The 21,646-nt window shown below is 40.3% G+C and overlaps 1 protein-coding gene across 5 annotated transcripts in view; it reads right to left on the bottom strand.

Moving 5' to 3' along the window:
- Positions 1 to 21,646, bottom strand: part of sgcd (sarcoglycan, delta (dystrophin-associated glycoprotein)) — a 905,470-nt gene that overhangs the window by 125,095 nt on the left and 758,729 nt on the right. For all 5 annotated transcript variants that reach the window (XM_039775688.1, XM_039775689.1, XM_039775692.1 and 2 more), the window contains one exon: positions 19,734 to 19,853. In XM_039775688.1, the coding sequence (XP_039631622.1) occupies positions 19,734 to 19,853 (120 nt within the window). The remainder of the gene's footprint in view (positions 1 to 19,733; positions 19,854 to 21,646) is intronic.

Genomic DNA, 21,646 nt, shown 5'->3' with positions numbered 1-21,646 from the left:
GGAAAATAAGAAATTCTATTTTTTTTATTTTATAGTGTATGTTTCTTGGTTAAGAATAAATTCAACATGGATGCTGAAAAACATCAAGTGCTATCCTTGGATTTTTAACGCTAGAGAACAATGAATTTTCATACACTCAGTCTTGGCTAGTTGACGTATACCAGGACCAGATCCCTTCAGGTGGGCCACGAAATTTGTATTGGCAGGACATCTCCTGAAGTTGACACAAGGTCTGTCCAGCCTTTGACACTTCATTACTCCCGCAAGTACAGTCTTCCCGTCGTGCGTTCGCCACATCGTAAACACATATTTTAACAAAAATATTGTGAAATAAGTCCATCCATCCATCCATTATCCAACCCGCTATATCCTAACTACAGGGTCACGGGGGTCTGCTGGAGCCAATCCCAGCCAACACAGGGCGCAAGGCAGGAAACAAACCCCGGGCAGGGCGCCATCCCACCCCAGGTTAAATAAGTCACTTCTGCAAAACACTCTTATGAACTGAAATGGAACGCATTAAGACATGACCAAGCATTTGAATTGCAGACATGCCTTCTGTCATTACATTTATTTTCATATCCACAAATGAAGTACCTCAAGATTACTCAGCATCTCAGACTGGCACAAGTATGAGGCATAATCTCTTTCTGTTAAAGATTTCAGTATCTTTTCTTTAATTATAGTTTCAAAATTATACTTATATTTATTGTCTTTTGTCGTACAGGTCACTTGGTGAAGTTTTCACTGTCGATATTGATGAAACAAAATGTTAGCTAATGAATGAGCGGTTACTGGGCTGGTCTCTTTATTATTGAATGGGAAGGAAGTGGGACTTCAGTTCAAATACTCAGGCGTATCTAAACACATTCCATTTTACTTCACAAGGGCATTTTCTGTAAGTCACTATTTTAACAATATTTTAATAAAAAAATGCCTGTGTTTGGGATGTTGTGAGTAAACATCTGGATGATCTGACATGTGGATTTGACATTTCCAGCGTATCCAACGTTTGAACTTTCTGTTCTATCAAAAAATTTTTTGTCTCTGTTCTGCATGAAATTACAACATACAAACTACAAGGAGAAGGTAATACATAAAAAACCATCATTTTTGGGTAAAGTATTCCTTTAAGGCTAAGATATAAATATATAGATATATAAATATATATATAAACACCAAAAATAAACAAGACAGAGCCAAAACTTAAAAAGTTTTATTACAAAGTGTGGCATAAGCCTGGAGCCCTTGCCCGGCCGGGAAGCCTCTACGTTGGAAGGACCAGGGGAGGAAGCGTATCCAGAGCTAAGTGGCAGCCCCTGGGTTGCAGTGGTGCCTTGGACTCCCACAGGGCTCCATGGGAGTTGGAGTTTGGTGAAGCCCTGTTGAGGTCCGCCAGGGGGTGCTGCAGCTACTGTTGAGCACTTTGTGCTGCCGGAAGTAGGTCAAACAAGAACCTGGATCACTTCCGGGTGCCTTATAAAAGGAGCTGGCAACCACTGCTCCAGGAGCCAGTCACAAGCAGGTGGACAAAGGTTGCTGGGAGAGGAGTGTAGACACAGAAGAAGAAGCAGGAAAGACTTTTGTCTTGGATTGTGCTTAATGTGACTATTTACAAGGTGGGAAACAAGAGAAAGTGTTTGCCATGTAGAAATATAAACGTGTGTTGTATCCTGGACTTGTGTCTCTGCCTGTCTGTGTTGGGTTGGGGCGGCTGTACATCCCTGGTGTCCACAAAAGCAATTTTCAAAATTGACATAAACAAAGCCAAATCTTAGAAATATGTCTAATTTACTTTCACTGTCCTAAATCTGCCAAAATTATGTTAGTTCTGATATTTATCCAAAATCTTGGTTGCAGATTAACTCTTTCGGGGCTGATGTCGACTTTTGTCAAAAGGAGGAGTTGACGATGGTAATCGGCTGTCAACTGTAACAAAACCAACTATTATCTTTTAGTTGGACTCTCATTGCTAAAAGGAAAGTAGATTCATTGGTTTGACTGAGATTTCCTGGGCTTGCATGAATAGCAAGGCACAAACAACAGCAAAAATGGGACTGACATCTGGCAAGAGATCAAAGCAAATGCGTAATGCGAAATACTCCACGGGCGACGTTTTGCCTATTCTCTCTGAACTGGATTATGACTTGTTGGACTCCGATTTTGATACAAGTGATCGAAAATGAAGGTGAGGTTCCAGCTTCAGCTGATTGGTCCCCAGTTAATTGTGGTACTGACAGTGTTCACCAGGTAGGACTGCCACTTAACAATAATAAGAAGTAGAAACCAGATTGCAATGCACTGCGACCGTGATCATTGCTGCTGCTTCTGCCCCAGCCATGCATACTGGCAGCCATAACATGCAGCAACAGATATTTTATGATGATTTCTGTGTGAAACCATCACTTTTCAGAAACTATCTTTTGGAAAAGATATTCAGCCCTGAAAGGGTTAAACAGATACTTCAGGAAAAATGGGCGCTAATCATAAACAGGAAATACATTCACAAAACAATGAGCTTTTGAAATGAAGACAGAAGTCTTGACCAATAAATGAGGGTGAGAGGTAGTCCCTTGACCAATGAATGAGGAAAAGTTGGTGGACCTACAAGTCAAAAGCTCAGCATTATGTAGATAAGTTTCCTGTTTATGATGTGCATCTGTATCTGTTGAACAATGTTTTTAGTAAAAAATGCACATTTTGCATGTTGCGAGCAAGCAACTAGTTAACTAACACGTGTGTAATGTTACACGAGTAAGGTTGAGAATTTGTTTTTGTAGACATTTTTATATTGTTTGCCATTGAACATCACTGATCACCATCGACTTGTAATATATCAAAAACTCCTTGTTTTCTAAGTAAATGTGAGATAAACAAATGTTTTTGGTCAGCACTACAAAACATATGAGGTAAGTAACGTACAAAACTGCCATTGTTGGGTGAAGTATTCCTTTAATAAAAACTTAATAACAAGAATGAGCAAAATTGACTCAGACAACCACAAAAATAATATTCTTGCGAGTAATCCACAGAAAAGTAGTTGCAAATGCAAGACAAAGTATATTACAGAAAAGGTGGCATAGAAAGGCTTTTCTACATTATATCAAGTTCATTAGCGTTTATTAGGGTTAGTATGCTGAAAAATAAAATGCACTTGTTTATACTGTGGTTTCTCTTACTAGGTCAGGCTTGAAACCTTTTTACATACAGTCGCCACTTCAACTTATTGACTTTATGAACCACTTTCTGCACAGCCATCTATCTCTTAATGTAGCAGTAGCCCAGCTTTTCTAGAGACATCATGACACTGAGTACACTGAACTAAGGATATTTGTTTTACTAGAAACTCAGCAGCTGTCCCAGTTACTTTTTATAAGGCTTGTTAAAACTCTGTTCTTTCTTCAAAGCTTTGCTCCTACTGCTGTAATGAAATTGACTTTCCACACTGAAGTCCTCAGGACACAAAGGCTTTAAATTATTAGAGGATATCCTCCCCGTATCATTGGCACAGCCCTTAGCCAAATGAAGCATATTGTATTCATTCAAACAGAAAGACCAGAAATACAAACTCCTTCCAATTAACCTCCCCTTCTACCCTTCCTCTTCCTTCTTCCTTAATTCATCAAACATACTTATTTTATATTTCCTCTGTTACAGTATTTCACCTCTGGAAGGCAGCTGCTCCAGAGGTAAAGTTGACCTTACTGTACAACTGGCCTAATTGGCAGATGCTGCAGGGATGTGAACAATTAGGATTAATTAAGGTCACCGTGAACCCAGGTGGCCACGGTGAATTTATAAAGAGGCAGCAGAAGCACGTGAAGACCTTGGACAAGTGACTCTGGCAATTAAGGGGAGAGATAAGGGGCCCATGTCAGTCCAGAGGGATGCTCTTTAAAAAAAAAAAAAAAAAGAACTATCTTTATTTATAGGTTTATAGAGTATTTATTATCAGGAGCATATTGTGCAGTGAAGTTCTTACCTTCATAAGCTAATCAACATGCTCATAGATTGGGAGAACACAGAAGGGAAAACTTTGCATTTTCCTCTATCCTCAAGTTTATTTGCACTGCAGAAGCGAAGGTTCCATTTTTTGATAGAAAGATCCCTTAATGGAAACAATTTTTGGATTCTCTATTATATCACACTAGCTTTATAAACCTGTGCTGTAAAAGGCCATGGATTCTGTCACTTCAATCAATCAATCACCTCCATTGTCTTTTAGTGGCTAAGCATGGTTCTCGTTCCTCGTGGTTTCGTTTTGCCAATGTGCTCGCCTCGCTTGTGTATTAGCAGCTAAGGGAGTTCCTCTCTTTTCTCTGCGGTTTCACTTTGGCAACAGAGTCACTTTCTTTGAGCTTCATACTGTATCCTCGCACTTCTGGGCCGGACAGAGAGACACACACACTTCCATGCGTAGACTTTTATATATAAGATTAATGAAGCGATTGTCTAGAAAATATGTGTGTACAATTTCCTTTACCATCCAGGACAATCTGTTACCATTCTGAATGACCAAATTATTAAGTGAATGGCCAAATTAGAGATAAAAATAAGAATTTTACTACATTGTGTACATGTAACAATACTACAACTACTACCATAAGATGTACTTTTTACTTTGGGAGTAAAGGCACTTTAAGTGGCTTCCTTAGGGGCATACACATGACAATACTAACTATGCACTACTACTACAATGCCTCCATTTGACTACATTTTTAAGAGCCGGTAGGATCCACTGGGGTAAAACAACAGAAACTGGGATTGATCAGACCTGATGACACTTAAGTTCTGAGTAGGCAAGGACAGCCAAAGGTAATAAAGTGGATGTTCAGTGTGTCTCACAGGTAAATGCATTGACTTCTGCAATACTCAGACGTCCCCAGAATTACTCAGTACTCTATTGTGGAAGAATATGTGCTGAATTTGTATGTGCCTCTTCAGGGTTTGTATTCGATCCTATTACTAGGAAAATGTATGTAGTTGTTTAACAATAAGTAATGAACTGGGTTTCATATATGTTAAATAGTTACATACTAGTTATTTTCTTTAAGTGCTGGCCAAATCTGTATCTTTGTAGGTACTTATCAAGTATAGCATACTTAGGCAGACATTACAGTTATGTGAAGGCAATGTTTTGTTCTTGTGAAAGAAACTGTAGCTGCGTTTTTCCAAAATTACCAAAGTTCAGCAGCTCTAACTTAAAAAATGCGATTCAACAAAAGCCTGACATGCTGAAATGATTCCACAGACAAGATATCTTCGTTTTTAAAAGTTTTAGTTAAATTTCAAAGTAAAACAGTTCACACAAAAAAGAAAATCAAAATAGCAAAAAAAGAAAGTTCTTGTTAAGAAAGATGAAGTCTTGTTACATTTCAAATCATTACAAATCACTTCAAAAAACGTTTCTGAACCATTTCAAAATGACGACGGTCAGAAAACTGTATGCCTATGCCATTTCTGGGCTGAAAATGGGTCTTTCAAGTCCCTGTTTACTGGGACCACCTATTCTAAACAACAACTGACTCAATTATGACACTGTATCTCAGTTAGAGCAAGAAAGTTCTATCTCTTACTAACTTATAGGGGGAAAAGACTATACCATTGTCTATGACTATGGAAGAAATTTATATTCTATTCAAATTAAGCAAACACTAATATGAGGTTAACTCAAAACTTTAACTTTCTAAGATTGGCTCTTACAGGATTAGAGTCCAGACAGTTACTGATAAGACAATTAATGAGCTCTGTAAGCAATAAATAAAACTGATAAATGTTTGCTAACTAAGGGTCACCAGACATGACCTAACTCTTGTTGGTATGAAGTTAGCAGGTTGACATTGCTTGATGGAATGGCAAGAGTTGGGGGGAAGATATTTAAGCTATACAACTGCAAACTGCTTTAACGATGGTATTCAGAACTTAAACTTCTCGATCAACATTAACGCTGTTAAAGGTCTCCTTTTGTTAAATTCAAATATTGGGGCTTATTTTCTTCCACACTATGAACAAAATGAGTCACAAATTATTAAGTTGTATTAGGAACATAATACACATCTACAGGTGCAGCTCAGCTTCAAAGCTTGATCTTGACATTACACTTGTCAAAGCAGTTCTCAGGATGAAGGGTGAGCCTGTATTTTAGGTGTGGAGCCTGCAGTACAGAAAAAGTAATGACTGAATTTACAGTTGCTTATTAATAGTTTCTTAAATACACAGTTAATTACAGCTGTATGTGACTTCCTCCCGCTAACTTTCACCATCCTTGTGATTCCCTGGTAAATGAGACCCTGAGGAGCCTGGCACGTGTTAACTGAGCTGTGCGCAGGGCCAAGCAAGGCCAAAGATTAAAGCTTGAATGGAATGGTTGCTTCTAGTGAAAGTATATAGTTCACAAATCCCCCCTTTTTGTTCTCTAGATTGACAACAATTATTACCTCAAGCAACAAATTCAGGCAACTCTGCATCTATTTAAGGAAGTTCTAAGTGGCAGAGTAATATCACCAAAGTCAGAAGGGGGAGTGGAGGTGGTCACCATTGAATTAGTGACAGGAGGCAAAGACCACATTTAAAAATAAAATAGCATAACAAGATAATAAAAATGGTATTAAAACAACAAATACTGGTTTTAGCCAGTAAAGGTAAAAAGAAAAGAGACCAGAAAACCAGTCAGTATTTAGTCCTGATGTCCAATCTTCTGAATCAGCTGAATGAAATGTTTTATAGGCCAGAATGAGGATGTTACAGATCTGGAATGTAGCAGCAACATTTTCATCTGTCACACACATGTGCATGCGAGGCAGCTAGAGGGCTCAAGAAATGATAAATCCACGCAGGACCAGGGGATGGCAGAGAACACTAATCCTTACTCTTTATCCTCTCCAGACCGAATACAGGAAATTCCGCCTGGGCTCGATGACATCAATTCCAGTTCTAGGCCCAATAATATCACCTCCGGTCCCTGCCCAAACAACATCACTTCTGGTCCCTGTCTGGATGACGTCACTTCCTCTTTCCTACCCAGATGATGTCATTTCCCTGCGCGGCTTTAAAACCACCATGTTTTTGTCTACCTGCCAATTCTGTTTTGGATTGATGCCTGTAAAGACTTGTAAAACCAAACCTTCTCCTTTTTGACAGCCAATTTCAAGTATACAGGTGGCTGCCCCCAAATCTTTTTGCTGTGTTGTCTGCGTCCTTTTACACGTCCTATTAGTTTGCAATTCTTCCTGTGGTGTAGCGGGCCCACAGCTCAAGTCAAATAGCCCACTTTTTAAATAAATAGTCACCATGTTCGCGGCTTAGTGAGGGGGCGTGGTAGTGTGGCCAGAGCAGGTTCCCGGGTGTCTCGCGGTGCGGGCGGTCTTCGCTTAAGTGCACAGGTGAGGAGTCATCCACATCAGTAATTGATCCCGGGAGCTGCTAATTGCCACCCCTGATCCACGTCCCCATGATAAATAATAGAAGCGCGAGGCGGCTAAGAAAAAGAGAAAGAAAAAGATGAACAGAGGTTGCAGGAGAAGAAGAAGGCAGGAAGCAGGGAGGAGAAAGCCGGTGCGTGAGCAAACGAATGTGCTCTCTGTAAAGAGAAAAAGGCAGCTGGACAGTAAGCCCTCGTGGGGTGTTTGGCCGGCACCCTGGGAGCAGTCTGTAGTGGTCGCCTTGTTGAGCGTTAGTGAGGAGCGAGAGTGACCGGAAGGAGGATGGCTCACCGCATAAGGCTGAGAAGGCAGGGGAAGTCAGGACTTGGGAAGTGAAAGCCCCAGCGTGAGTGCCCTAGTCACTGGGGAGCCCAAGTCACGGTCTGATGATGCCCAACGGAGCCAGGGGTCGGAAATACGAACAGACCAGCAGTAGAAGGCAGAAAAAAGGTCAGCTGCAGGTAGGGTGGCTCTTCCGGTGCATAGCCTGGACGGGAGAAGCAGGGGAGTCAGCAGTAGAAAGGCACCGGAATCTGTTTTTAAAAGGACAGCTTCCAGCCATTATTTTAACCTTGAGTCTTTAAAGGATTTTTTTCTATTGTGTTTTTAACCTACACTGTTCACTCATTTTTCTTGGAGTATTTATTTACTAGACATTAAGCCCGTTACAATAACGGGCGCTAGAACAGTAGTGCATAAACATTAGTAGGAACAGTCGATATTAAATGGCATGGGACCTTGTATGTGGCTGTAATATGCGTCACTGTATTGTGTGCCTTTCATTTTCTCTCTCAGTAATACTGGTTTGTATTTCCGTGAAATGCCTGTAATTTTGTCTGACAGTAATACAGTGGAACCTCGGTTCACAACCATAATTCGTTCCAAAACTCTGGTTGTAACCCGATTTGGTCGTGAACTGAAGTAATTTCCCCCATAGGATTGTATGTAAATACAATTAATCCATTCCAGACCGTACGAACTGTATGTAAATACATATTTAAGTTTTTAAACACAAATATAGTTAATTATACCATTGAATGCACAGCGTAATAGTAAACTAAATGAAAAACATTGAATAACACTAAGAAAACCTTGAACAACAGAGAAAAGTAACACTGCAGGAGTTTGCGCTATAGCCTTATGAACCGTTCGCTACAAACACTTTTTTAATGAGTTTTAAGCACAGGTAAAAAACAGAACATTTGAAAAATTCATAATTTAATAAACAACCAAAAAAAGTACCATTGCAAAAATGCATGCGCACGCCTGTGTGTGTGTGTCTCTCTCTCTCGCGGGCCTGCGTGTGTCTGTCTGTCTCGCGTGAGCCTGTGTGTGTGTTTGTCTCGTGCGCGCCCGTGTGTATGTGTCTGTCTCGCTTTTGCCTGTGTGTGTGTGTGTGTCTGTCTCGCTCACGTGTGTGTGTCTGTCTTGCGCACGCCTGTGTGTGTGTGTGTGTCTGTCTCGCTCACGTTTGTGTGTGTGTGTGTGTGTCTGTCTCGCGTGTGTGTGCGTGTGTGTGTGTGTGTGTGTGTGTGTGTGTGTGTGTGTCTGTCTTGCACGCGCCTGTGTGTGCGTGTGTCTCTCGTGCCTGCACCTGTGTGTGTCTCCCTCTCTGCACAGGGAATGCACAAGAAGAGACTGAACACCTGCCGTGTGGCCCAGAGCATGTGCACTTCACCAGAAGACACACACGGACACCTGGACACGCACACAGGGGTTTTATTAAAGAGGATTAACTTTGAAGGACTTCACTATTTATTTAGACACTTTGATTTTTGTTGTTTTTAATAAAAGCACTTTTGCACTTTTTGCACCATTCCCTTGCTTTGTTGTGCCTCACTGTCCAGCTCATCGGTGACATTACCGACAGTGTCGGGTTCAGAGCTCGCAGAAGCAAGAAGGGGGCATGGAGCGGAACCTGCATCGTCACACTTCCCTATGTTGCCAACAGCATATCCAGGGCCATGTAATCTCGCAAAGTTACCATTCTGGTGGCAAGTGTTTCTGTCAAGAGTTCTTGGAGGACCTCAAATGTAAGATTACCTACATGTTACGATGCATAGGCCAGTTCATTAATATGTGCACCTACTGTAGGTGCAAACACGTGGAGCTACAAGATTGATCCATCACAAATAGGAGTTGCGTGAGGAAGTGGGATGGAAGGACTGGATTTTGAAGCAAGCACTAATTCATCTGTAATAAGAGGTACTACTCCTTAAGATGCCTTAGTAAACCACTTAACTGAAGTGCTGAAGCTTTTACACTTTACTTATTGCTGTACAGACAGACATTACTGTCTTTGGGAAATGCATGTTATTAGAGGAAAGTATATGCTTCCTTTAATATGAACTATATGTTTGCTTTCATTTTTGAGGTTAACTGCAAAAAAAATAATGAAGTTCTATTTGTGACAAGCAGAAGTAAAGCAACTACCTTACCACTAAGTAAAATGAACATATTCTGAGGGTCATCAAGTGCAGGGCAGCTGTGAATTGGGCACCATTTAAATAGCTAATGAATACCGTGAACCGTACCCTGGGGCACCTATCTGTACTTATAATTTACAGTAGGTTTTCCATTAGCAATAATGTGTTATATGAGCCTTTAAACAAAGTAGGCAGTCATTATGTACCACCTGTATTATTTTTTGGTTTTATTTTAAACAAGAGTGTTGTTATTTCAAGTAAGTTAAGGGTCACAAAGGACTTATTTTTACAAATAATGTTAGATATCTGGGTACCTTTAATTCAGTTCTCGACAGTCTGCAAAATGTAGTTATTGCTGTGCTGATATTTTCTAATTATTCTTTACCTTCAGTAGAGTGACAGCCTGTTTTGTTTGTGTAGCTGATGAAAACAGCTGCATCTGCATGAGTAATTGTCAAAAGTTATTATATCTCTGATAAGCCACATTTCATAAACTTTGAGATGCAATTGACTTTAATTAGGCACCATTTCATTTTGGAAGAAACTTATCTGAGATATTAAGAATTGCTGGCAATTAGGAGAAAGGGACATCTGCTCACTATGACAATGTTTTTATTTTATTTGCTACGGAATTTGGTTCATTACATGTATGCTGTAAGTGCCATACAACCCTTTTTGTTTTAGTTTTTAGCGAAACTTATGCAGAAGTTTATCAGCTACAACTTAGGAAATGGAACGATTGCCAGACTTGTCTATTTAAACAAAGAATGACCAAAAGAGCAAAGAAAGGGAAACCCAGCCTTTTGTTTTTCAGTCATTACTGTCAGAATAAATGCCAAATGAGATAATACACATTGGCAATAAAAAGTATTAACCCCCAATGTAAGTTTTTAAATGCTATTATTATACAGCATTGAATCACAGTGGATGTAATTTGGGTTGTTTGACATTGGTCAACAGAAAATGACTGTTTAATGTCAAAGTGAAAAAAGATCTTTGGAAGTGATCTAAATGAATTACATATATAAAGTACAAACTAATTGATCACGTCTATTCACCCCCCTCAAGTCCATATTTGGTAGATGAACGTTTGGCAGCCATGACAGCCTTGACAGTCTGTGTGCACAGGTCTCTATCAACTTTGTACATCTAATCCCTACCAGTTTTCCACATTCTTCTTATACAACTGCTGTACAACTGTGAGTTGGCCACTCCAGGACATTAATATTGTTGTTTTGAAGCCATTCCTGGGTAGCTGTGGCTTTATGCTTGGGTAGTGAAAAAACAAATCTTCTTCTAAGGCGCAGTTTACTCGATGACTGCATCAAGTTTTCCTCACCGGTTTCCCCGTATTCTGATGCATTCTGTTTCACCCTCACAAGCATTCCAGGGCCTGCTGTATATAACCATCCTCATCGCATCAGGCTGCCACCACCACACTTCACAGTGGAGATGGTGTGTTTTTGATAGCGTGCAGAGTTTGGTTCATGACAGACATGGCATTTAATCTGAACTTTCTTCCAGCTGACGTCAGAGTCTGCCATGTGTATTATATTATACTAGACATTAAGCCTGTTACAATAACGGGTGCTAGAACAGTATTACATAAACATTAGCAGGAACAGTCTATATTAAATGGCAAGGGACCTTGACCTCATTCTGTTTGTTGTCTTAATTTTTTTTGTTAAAAATATTTTTGTAAGAAGCCTAAAGTAAAATAATATTAAAAATAAAATAGAAATGTATATGACAATACAGTATAAGTATAATTAGTATTGCCTTAGTGTAAAACTTTGTAACAATCTGTGATACACAATATCTGAAGAAGATATTTAGGAAAAAGTTTTTATTTTTTTACCTCATAAAATTTTTCAATAAAATTTCATTATAGACAACATTTTTTGTAAATACTCTGTCTGAGTTTGGCAACAGTTTGCCTTGTTCAGGACCATCTACAACGCTGACAACAACATCTGTAAAACTTCTAACTGATAATGCAACATATAACTGACCGTGGCTGAATACTGGTTCTGACAAGTAAATGCCAACTTTTTCTAAGATTTGCCCTTGAGCTTTATTAATTGTTATGGCAAAGGCTAATGTAACTGGAAATTGTCGCTTTCTTAAGGTAAAGGGTAAATTGGTAGAGGATAGAGCCAAATCAATACGGGGAATAGTCTGAAGCTCATTTTCTTTTTCTTCAATCAATCTATTTGCTTGGATTTTTCTTTGTCTTTCAGCCTTTCTTTTGTTGATGTTTACTTGCTGAGCTGACCGTTCTTCCAGGAGATGTTGCTTATATACGATTTGAGTGTCTGTGTCTTTTGTCCTACTTGACGTGTCCTTTTTTTTGGGTGGCATGTTGTTAGTAGATAGTTAGTAAACATGCGTCCCCAGCAACAGATTTTATGTGCGCGGCCACGACTACCCAATCAGCACTCTCCCCAGCAATGCTGTCCTTTATTTGCTTATCATGCGTGGCCGCGGCTATGCCATTCACTGTGTGCCCAGCTTCCAGTGTGTGTGCGTCCACAGTGCCGTGCGCATCACACCGAGCCCCGCGCATGCGCACTTCACCAGAAGACACACACACATGGACACTTGGACGCACACAGGGGTTTTATTAAAGAGGATTATATAGTTTAAAGATGGCTTTCTCATAGCTACATTTTAGCATTCCCCGGAAAAACTATACATGCATTTAATTATCATTTTCTTCACATCTCCACAATCTGTACTAATCTTTACTTTTTTCTGCTGTTCTTTTTTGGTTTTTCTGCCACCACCACCACCAGTCCCTACATTGATGGATTGAAGGCCAGATATCCACATAACCATCATCATCAAATTCTTTCACATGAAGCCTGAAAAACACAAGGAGTGATTGAGATCATTTATGTCAGGTAGAGTGCCTAATGGAGGCTGGGTGGTCTTGTGGCCTTGGAACCCCTGCAGATTTTTTTTTTGGTGCTTTTTCAATCTTCCCAACAATTGGACCTTATTTTATTCTTTGTTACTTAGTATTGCCTAATCTTATTTTTGTTTTTTTGAAAACTTTTCTTTCTTCATCTTGCAAAGCACTTTGAGCTACATTTTTATGAAAATGTGCTATATAAATAAATGTTGTTGTTGTGCAGGTTAGGCCACCACACTGACTCGCCAAAACTTCCTGAGAAGATGCATTTATACTACAAACACCTGGAGCCCCAGACAGTTGATCTTCATTGAACTAATTCTGTGACTTCTAACATCAGTTGGCTACCCCAGAGATGATTTAGGTGTGTCATATTGAAGGGGTGAATACTTATATGATGAATTATTTTTGAAGGGGGTGAAAACTTTTTATACGCATTGTACACTGTACATCTATATATGACAGTAACTGCAGTTTGAGAAATTCGACCACATTATAAATGTGTTTGTGTTCTGTTGTGTTTATGCAGACTTGGTATATGTTGTATCAGGTTTACATGGTGTAAGTAACTACAGCATAAAGCAGTACTCGTGTACAACTCTTCAATCCTACTGCATATAACTGCCACAGCTTGTTTCTATTTCTATATTAGGTGTTCAGTTGCACTGAACGCAATTGTTGAATGCTTCAGATTTGCTTCATTTTACGAAGTCTTCATTCAGCACTGCACCACTAGAGATGCTGCTGTGCAACACCACAAGATGTCAACTTTCTGTTGAATTACACAGAGTAGCTTTTCCCTTTCTGAACATGGAGCCCCATTATGTTTTGGTTCTACCCTTTTAACAGGAGATGCTTATCAGCAAGTGGAGTTTTAATTCTCAAAGCACCTTCTGATTCACAAACCATACTAAATGACATGACAGTCTGCAGGCAGTGTCAGGGGCAGTACAACACTAAACTTCTAGTACATATCACTTTTAACAAACTGTGACCATCATTACCTCATTTTGGACCTTGAACTTTGGCAAACAGTATTTTCTTTCTACTCTACTACATTCTGCCTTACCCTGTTCTCCAAATTTCTTGTTGTTTATGCTATAGGTACAGGAAAGGAGAAAGTGCTCCATCCCATATGTAATCCGTTACAGATTTTACAACCCTTGAAGAAGGCGATCGACAGGCTAGAGCAGACGGCCGAGGCACCTCTGAAAGCGCCAATGAGTGGCTGAGGTGACACGGTGCAGGACTATCCAAACGACTGCACACGGTGGTACAAGTAAGTGACACCTGTATCATAAAAGAAAAAAGGATGCAGAGTGAAATGACCCTGCATTAAATCAGTACCGGGTGCCAACCTTGAGTCCTACAGTGGATACGGGGGTGATGACTGATTGTGCTGTAGAGGTGGAAAGAGCAGGCATGCATGAATGGGGCCGGGTTATTGATGCCACTGCTCGGAGCGCCCTGCCTCATATACCGACAATGGTCACCCTTAAAACAAAGGGAGCGCAGACAGAGCAGGGTCTCACTTATAACCCTAGGGAGACCCAGACTGTCGCTGCACCCAAAAATAGAAGGAAGACTCGGAAAAGACGGGCCAGGTCTCCGAACAATGCAGCACAAGAGCAAGGGAGCTCATGTGTGACAGAGGATCGCTCTCCACAAGGGTGGAGAGACAAACCAACCTCAGATGAGCATAAAATTGTATGGAGCTTCCCACCCTACTTTCTTTTTCACAGGGCATGAATGCAAGGAGGAGAGAAAAAGTGTTATGAATGTTATGGGCTGGGAGATGGTTGGAGGTGCTGTCCCAACAGAACTGCCAAGAGACGTCAGCTAGTGACATCGGCGCAGTGACTCTCTGTCCTTTTATTGTCATTGCATTTCAGGACAGAGCCGTAGACCAGACTATATGGACTCCACCTCCTGAAGAATGTTAGCCTTCATTGGACAGGACGCCTCGCCCCACGGTGCTCAGCTGAGGGAGGGGCATTGTGACGGAAGGCCAGGACCATTACCCGGCCAGAACGGCATCAGGGTGGCAGGACAGAACCACTTTAGGACAGTATCCTCACCGAGACACTAGGGGGCAGCCCCACTAGGTTGCTACTACACCACGGGTCCCCGCAGGGCATGTTGAGAGTTGTAGTTTGGAACAGCCCTTTTGGGGTCCGTGGATGCTGCTAAGGGGTGTTGCAGCTACAGCTGAACCCTTTGGGGCACCACTTCCACCACACCCAGAAGTGCAGCCTGAAGAAGGTTTAACATCTACGTCAAAAATGAATAGATCTTCCGTCCACTTAATTCTTAAAACCTAAGGTTTCAACCGAGATCTCCCAACTGATTCTCTGACATTCTCTGACATCTTATGATAGAGGACTAAAACTCATCTTAAACTCAACATCTCCATATCTGCAATCTTGTATTTGCCTTCTGTTCTTCAATTCACAGGCCTTTCTTTAAGCAATGACTTTCATTATATTATTGTGATATAGCAGGTCTGCAGCTCGAAAGGAAAGACCAGTTTTTAAATAAATAATCGGCACACTCGCAGTTTAAAGAGGTGTTGTGGTAGTGTTGCCAAAATGGTTCCCAGGCGTGATATGGGCATGGGCGCTTCTGCACTGAAGTGCACAGGTGTGGGATCACCTGTGTCCGTAATTAATGCTGGGAGCTGCTAATTGCCACACCTGTGCCACATCCCCATTATAAATAGGAGTAGCGCGAGTGTGGAGGGGAGATCTAAAAAGAGAAGGACAGAGGTTAAGGGAGAAGGCTGGAGAAGGAGAGCCGGTGCGAGTGAGTGAGCGATAGCAGGCTTGCTGGTGGTTGCAGGAAGCTGGAAGAAGAGCCCCTCAGCGAGGGTGTTTTAATGGATCAGTTATTTATTGACGTTTTGAGCACTGCACTGTATTTGGACACTGTTTTGGTTTTGATTTTTGTAATAAAAGCACTTTTTTACCTTTAAGCACCATCCCCTTGTTTCGTTTGGTGTCCAGCTCATCCAGTTACATTACCAACGGTGTTGGGTTCAAGAGGCTCGCAGAAGAGTGGTAGAAGCATGGAGCAGGACCCGCTTCGTCACAATCATCCTATTGGCAATAGCTACTGGCAGTAAGCTTCATATGATTTGCTTTCATCTTATGCAATCAACAAATTCATTCAACGACATAATGTGTCTTTCTTCATAGAATTCACACAATCGTTTCTCCCATGTCTCTAAAACTCATTGAAACTCTGGCCAGTGGTTCTCAACCTGTGGGGCGCGAAGTAACAAAAAGGGGGGTGCGAAGATGTGAAAAAAAGAAATCAAGAATCAAATATATGAAAAAAACATCTGTTGAAACCAAAACAAATTAACTTAAACTACATTCTGATACTAGAACAATAAATATAGAGTTAGATAAATGTTGATAAAAGTTAAGTAGGTATAATAAAATATGCATCTACATTTCAAAAAAATGTTAGGGGGGAGCACTGTTATGAAAACTCGGGTTGCAAATACTTAAAGGTTGAGAAATGCTGACTTAGGCTGTTGTTCTCTCTCTTGGCTTGACTATTCACAGTCTGGAAGGGCTTACAGTATCTGTAACCCATACCCATACAATAATGTTCTAGAAATTGCCAAAATCAGATGCAGTGCCGAATTTTTCATCATTATTATTGTTTCACAATATTGTTTCTGACTCTTGGAGCACCCTTTAAGGTTTGTATTGATCGATGCTGCTCCACATGGCTAATCCATTCAGCCTGCAGTGCCTTCCCTTACACTAGTCTAGTGTTTCTCGACCTTTATGGACCCACAAACCGGTTTTGCCTTTTTAAAATCACTGATGACCCACTAGCATCTACTGAAAACTGCCCACTTGGTGAAACAAGCACAACTGGGGGTCCACCTTGGTGAAACAAGCTCACATAGAATTGGGGAAACTCATCACACAATGCGGCCGACTGTTTAAACGACCCACCCGCGAACTAATGACGGCCACCCACAACCCACCAGCAGCACAACCTGGTGGTTGAGAAACACTGCCTTCCACGGCCCTGCATGCTGACGGCGATTATTGATTTGTTCTACTCCTTCCCAGCAGATAAAGTATGCCTACTGGTGACCCATAATAGACATATAGACCCACAACTGCAATGGTCAGCACACCTGTCCCAAATGGAGCAATACAGTAGGTCGGCACATGACTGTATTTTATAATCAAGAACTTTAGACTTGCCAAGGGTTTTGCTGAAAACCCCGTTGTCAATGGCTTGCCTGCTGTGGTTAATCTATTCTACATGTTGCAGTGTTTCTTTTTGTGCTGAGTCATCTTACTTTGGGTTTCATTGGATTGGATAAATATAAGGAGCACATAGAGAATTGTCAATTTTGTGTTTCTCAGCACAATTTTAACTACTCTTTATGACAGATCTCTTGCTACCTCTTTAAATAAATAAGTGGCAGCTTTTGGAATTCCATGACAGTGCTTAAATGAGGATGATTATAAATGTACCTTTTATCTTAAATTCTAATTCAGGCCTCTGAAGAGCTTTCATCTTGACACTTGTGCCAAATGAAGTATGAGTTTCATCCTTAAAACACAGGTAGCATTACGAAAATGCAACTCAGGGAAACTGTTTTACAAGAATATTTTTTGTGTGATTTCATTTTACATACTCAATGTGTCCATCTAACTTCAGGTAGCTAAGTCATCAGGGACAGCAAGTTAATAACGTAAGCCCAATATTACACATTACCAACATAACCTACATGCAAATATGTGCAAGGTTAAAGAAACGAGGCGGGATAACTTTAACACCAACCGTTACTGAGCATAATCAAACCGACCAACATATTGCCAACACAAAGTCAAAATTTAAAAGCAAATAATTTAGCTGCATGTAGCAGAAAAATAACTAAGATGAAAATATTGTTGCTTGTTTCCTAAACTACTGAATCATTCTAGTGCATGCTCCTCTGGACCACTTCCATTTCAACATCCATTTTCTTGTATGTCCAGAAAGGCGTCCTCATCAATACTGCGTATCTACTATAAATGAAAGAAAAGCTGAGCAGTGCAGACAGAACATACCTCCTCCTATCTGAAAATCTCTAATAATGACCCATAAAATGTACACTAAATGACCAGTGCTACCTGCCCTTGCCTGTTCTTACAATTTACAATCTTCTTTATTTTTCCTGGGGTTTTCCTTAGAGATAAAAGTCAAAAAATTTTCTTTTAAGATTTTTTCAACATAAGGTATGCAATTCTGCTATTTTGTGATTTTCTACTTTACATAAAAGTTAATCATTTTTACCATCATTTATGAATCCATGTTGTTTTATTATTGATCGACAGCATTTTGAGAAGTTAGCATGCTCCATTACTATGGTAATTACCCATAATCCTTTGGGATTGTGACAATATAAACATTGCCATAAGACTTTCTTTTCATATGAAATCTGAATAACAACATAGTGATTATGTACAACGTACTTTTTTACTTTGTTTCTGACACTTGTTTTACTCTTTAACTTTGTTTCTTGAGGTTAATGTTTAGTTTGGACAATTTTTTTTATCTTCCAGAATTTTCCTGACTATGATTTTCTTCTGGTCCTTTAACAAAAAAATATTCTGACTTTTCCTGTAATTAGCACACAGACACTCATGACTGGAAAATTACCCGGCTTGATGAATCCCAGTATCTGCTACTTCACAATGATGCCTAAACTTCATGGTGACTGTGTACCCAACTCTAAATGGTGTAACAATGCTGCATAACTTAAAAATAGGGAGGTTTTGGAATGATACCAGTAGCATGACAGTTAATTCATGTTAATGCCGTAGCCATCTGTGAGGTGTGTTTGTGTCATGAAAGGTGGTCTGTTTGAGGCTAGTTAGAAGTACAGGGGGTATGGCTTTTATTCTGGAGATTGTGTTTCCATGTACAGTATGATGCAATATGGTAGCAACCATAGAACCAAAGAAAGATGTCAGTGTTCAGCTAGCAATGAACCACCAAAGTGATAACTATTACCACGAGTATTTTGCATACTGTGCAAAGCACAATTCCATTCAACATGGCATACCTTCACTTTTTCATTCTCAAACAGTTTCTCAATAGCTGCAGTCTCCCCCTACTCTTGATTACACCCAAGATGCTATCCAACATTTTACACCATATATCACTGAGGAAGTTTAAAAAAAAAAAGTTTTGCATTTCACACATCATTAATGATATTTTTCAAGTTTTTCTAGTTTATAAATTTCTGTTACTTGGGAAACAAATGGATGAATTAATAGATGAATACAAGTTAAAATATTAGATAGGGGTTATCCAATGTGGCGAGTCGCTGGGGCTACGACCCGGCCGGGACGCCTGGAGGGACTGGAAAGTGGCACATATGTCCTCCAGGCCACGAGGGGGCAACCGCCCTAGAACAGAGGAGGACCACAGGAGAGGAACAAGGAGGCTTAGACCTATTTTAACCTGTGGCCACCGCCAGGGGGCGCCCCGAGTCTTAGGAGGCCTGGGATGGATTTACTTCCGCCACACCTGGGAAGATGGAGGAGAATCCTTCCAGGGTCGCCCGGAGTGCTTCCGAGTGCTCTTCTGCCACACCAGGAAGTGATGTCAGAGGGAGCACCTGGAGCACATCCGGGGGAGAATAAAAGGGCCCGCTTTCCTACAATTGGGGAGCTAGAGTCGGGAGTTGGAGTAGGACGAGGCAAGGCGGTCCAAGGGACAGAGTGAGAGAGGCCCAGTATTAAGGTGATTGGGGCAAGAAGGCCCAGTGGACTGTGCAGGACTGAGTTGTGTATGATGGAGGAAAAAATAAAAGAACTCTTCATAAAGATGCGTTGTCTGTCTGATGGTGTCCGGGCATGTCTCACACCAAGTATAATGACTAGCTTGTACTCAGTCAGTGAAAACACAGAATGATATATTTTGCTGTTAAAACAGATTTTCTTTGGTTACCTAAAACTCGTAGCCTGTCAGCACCAACCACCACCTCACGATCAGCAGCAGAAAACAATGTTTTTCCTGTGTTAGATTTCACTTCAAAAACCTTCCCAAAAGCTTCCACTCCTTTGGATCCTGTAATCAAAATACAAAAAAAAAAAAACAAACAAACAGGTTAAATGTTATTCATGTATAAGGGTCACCTTAACTACAAAAGAATTAGATGGAGTAGAACAAGACTTCTGTATATCTCACTATCTCCCCAAGTTGGTATTGATACTCCAACTTCCCAAACACATCCACATTAGATTAATTAATCGGACAGAAGTATTATTTGTCTTCATTCTAAATTGCAAGAAAGTATTAAGAAATGAGGGAAAAGGATGTTAAGGATAGAAGTTATGGATGTGGTGAGAGAGGACATGCAGGTGATTGGTGTGACAGAGCAAGATGTAGAAATCTGGATGATATGGGAGAAGATGCTCTGCTGTGGTGACCCCTAACGGGAGCAGCCAAACAAAGAAGAAGACTGATGAGCTTTTTTCTATTTGTGAGGTTCAAAGCAGCTGTGTTCCTTATTCCTTTTCACTACATAATAATAATAATAATAATAATACATTTTATTTATATATGCATTGCACTTCTGGATGAGCACTCATTGATTATCATACACACAGAGACATCCCCTATGACTAAAGAATAAGTTAAATCTTTTTGATTTTGTCAAAGTGAGTCATAGAATAGTTTCTGGGGATGTCACATTACGTGACTGGTCTTCATTGGCATATGCCGACAACATGCTAAGATTATGTAAATGAAAGCTGAAAACGTTGTCTGATGGGGAACTGGACTTAATGTGATAGGGCCTGAAGAATATGTTGAGATGGACTGGTGTTTCTTACGATACTGAAAAGTCAGAAAATGAATGGTTGCTTTGTATCGGAGCCCTTGCCTTAAACCTGTTGGCCCTGGAATATGCTTTGAATTCAACAGGTTCAATAATACATAAATGGATATTAAATTGTGCATATTGTGTGCTTGGTGTGTGTGTGTGTGTGTGTATGGGTGTGTGTGCCTTGCGGTGGGCTGGCGCCCTGCCCGGGGTTTGTTTCCTGCCTTGCGCCCTGTGTTGGCTGGGATTGGCTCCAGCAGACCCCGTGACCCTGATATTATAAGGTGTTTTGTAATTGTATATTTCATGCCTTCACCACTCTTTTTAGTGCACTTATTGCTATATTTTATTATATCTTTCCTTCCGTGCACTGTGCCATAGGACAGCCTTTTACAGAAACTCTCTCTCTCTCTTTTTTTTAAACAATTTTTTCTTTTCAATTATTGATGTTTTAATGTAATCAATTAGTAATGTTAAGATATGGCCTCTGACTTGTTACTATGAATTTTTCAATGAATTCTTACAATTAAACTGAGGAGATGTTGCTGTCAATTCAGACTTAAGTGCCAGTCCTCCTCAACTACCAATTGGACAAGCTGTCAACTTGAGAAATTTCACACGGCAAGTGTGGCATTGTGGGTACTCGGAGAACCCATCTTAAACCTCTTATTTTTTATGCTGTTTTAATGCTGGACAGGTTTCATCAAACAGTGGGAAAAAAGCAGAGGAGGGCTGGATATTTATGTGAATTAGCAATGATGAGAAAGGGTGCACATTACAATTAAAACTAAATGTATGATCCAGACTTTGAAATGTGAACTGAATTAATTCTAATTACTGCCCAGGGACATAAGTTACATCATTCTGGCTGACTCAGCAACTGGATTGATGCACTCTGTACTAATGTCTTAATGATGAATCATTACAAATGTTTCAAACAAGGAAACAAATGTTCTGTTTTTGGACACTACAAGCTGGGCCTCTTCTTTTCAAAAGTTCATGAATTAAAATGTAAACCTGTGGTTCAATTGGAGAA

The sequence above is a fragment of the Polypterus senegalus genome, chromosome 13, assembly GCF_016835505.1.
Source record: "Polypterus senegalus isolate Bchr_013 chromosome 13, ASM1683550v1, whole genome shotgun sequence".
NCBI lineage: Eukaryota > Metazoa > Chordata > Cladistia > Polypteriformes > Polypteridae > Polypterus > Polypterus senegalus.
Note: the sequence above shows the minus strand (reverse complement) of the source record. Positions and strands in the feature narration are given on the sequence as shown.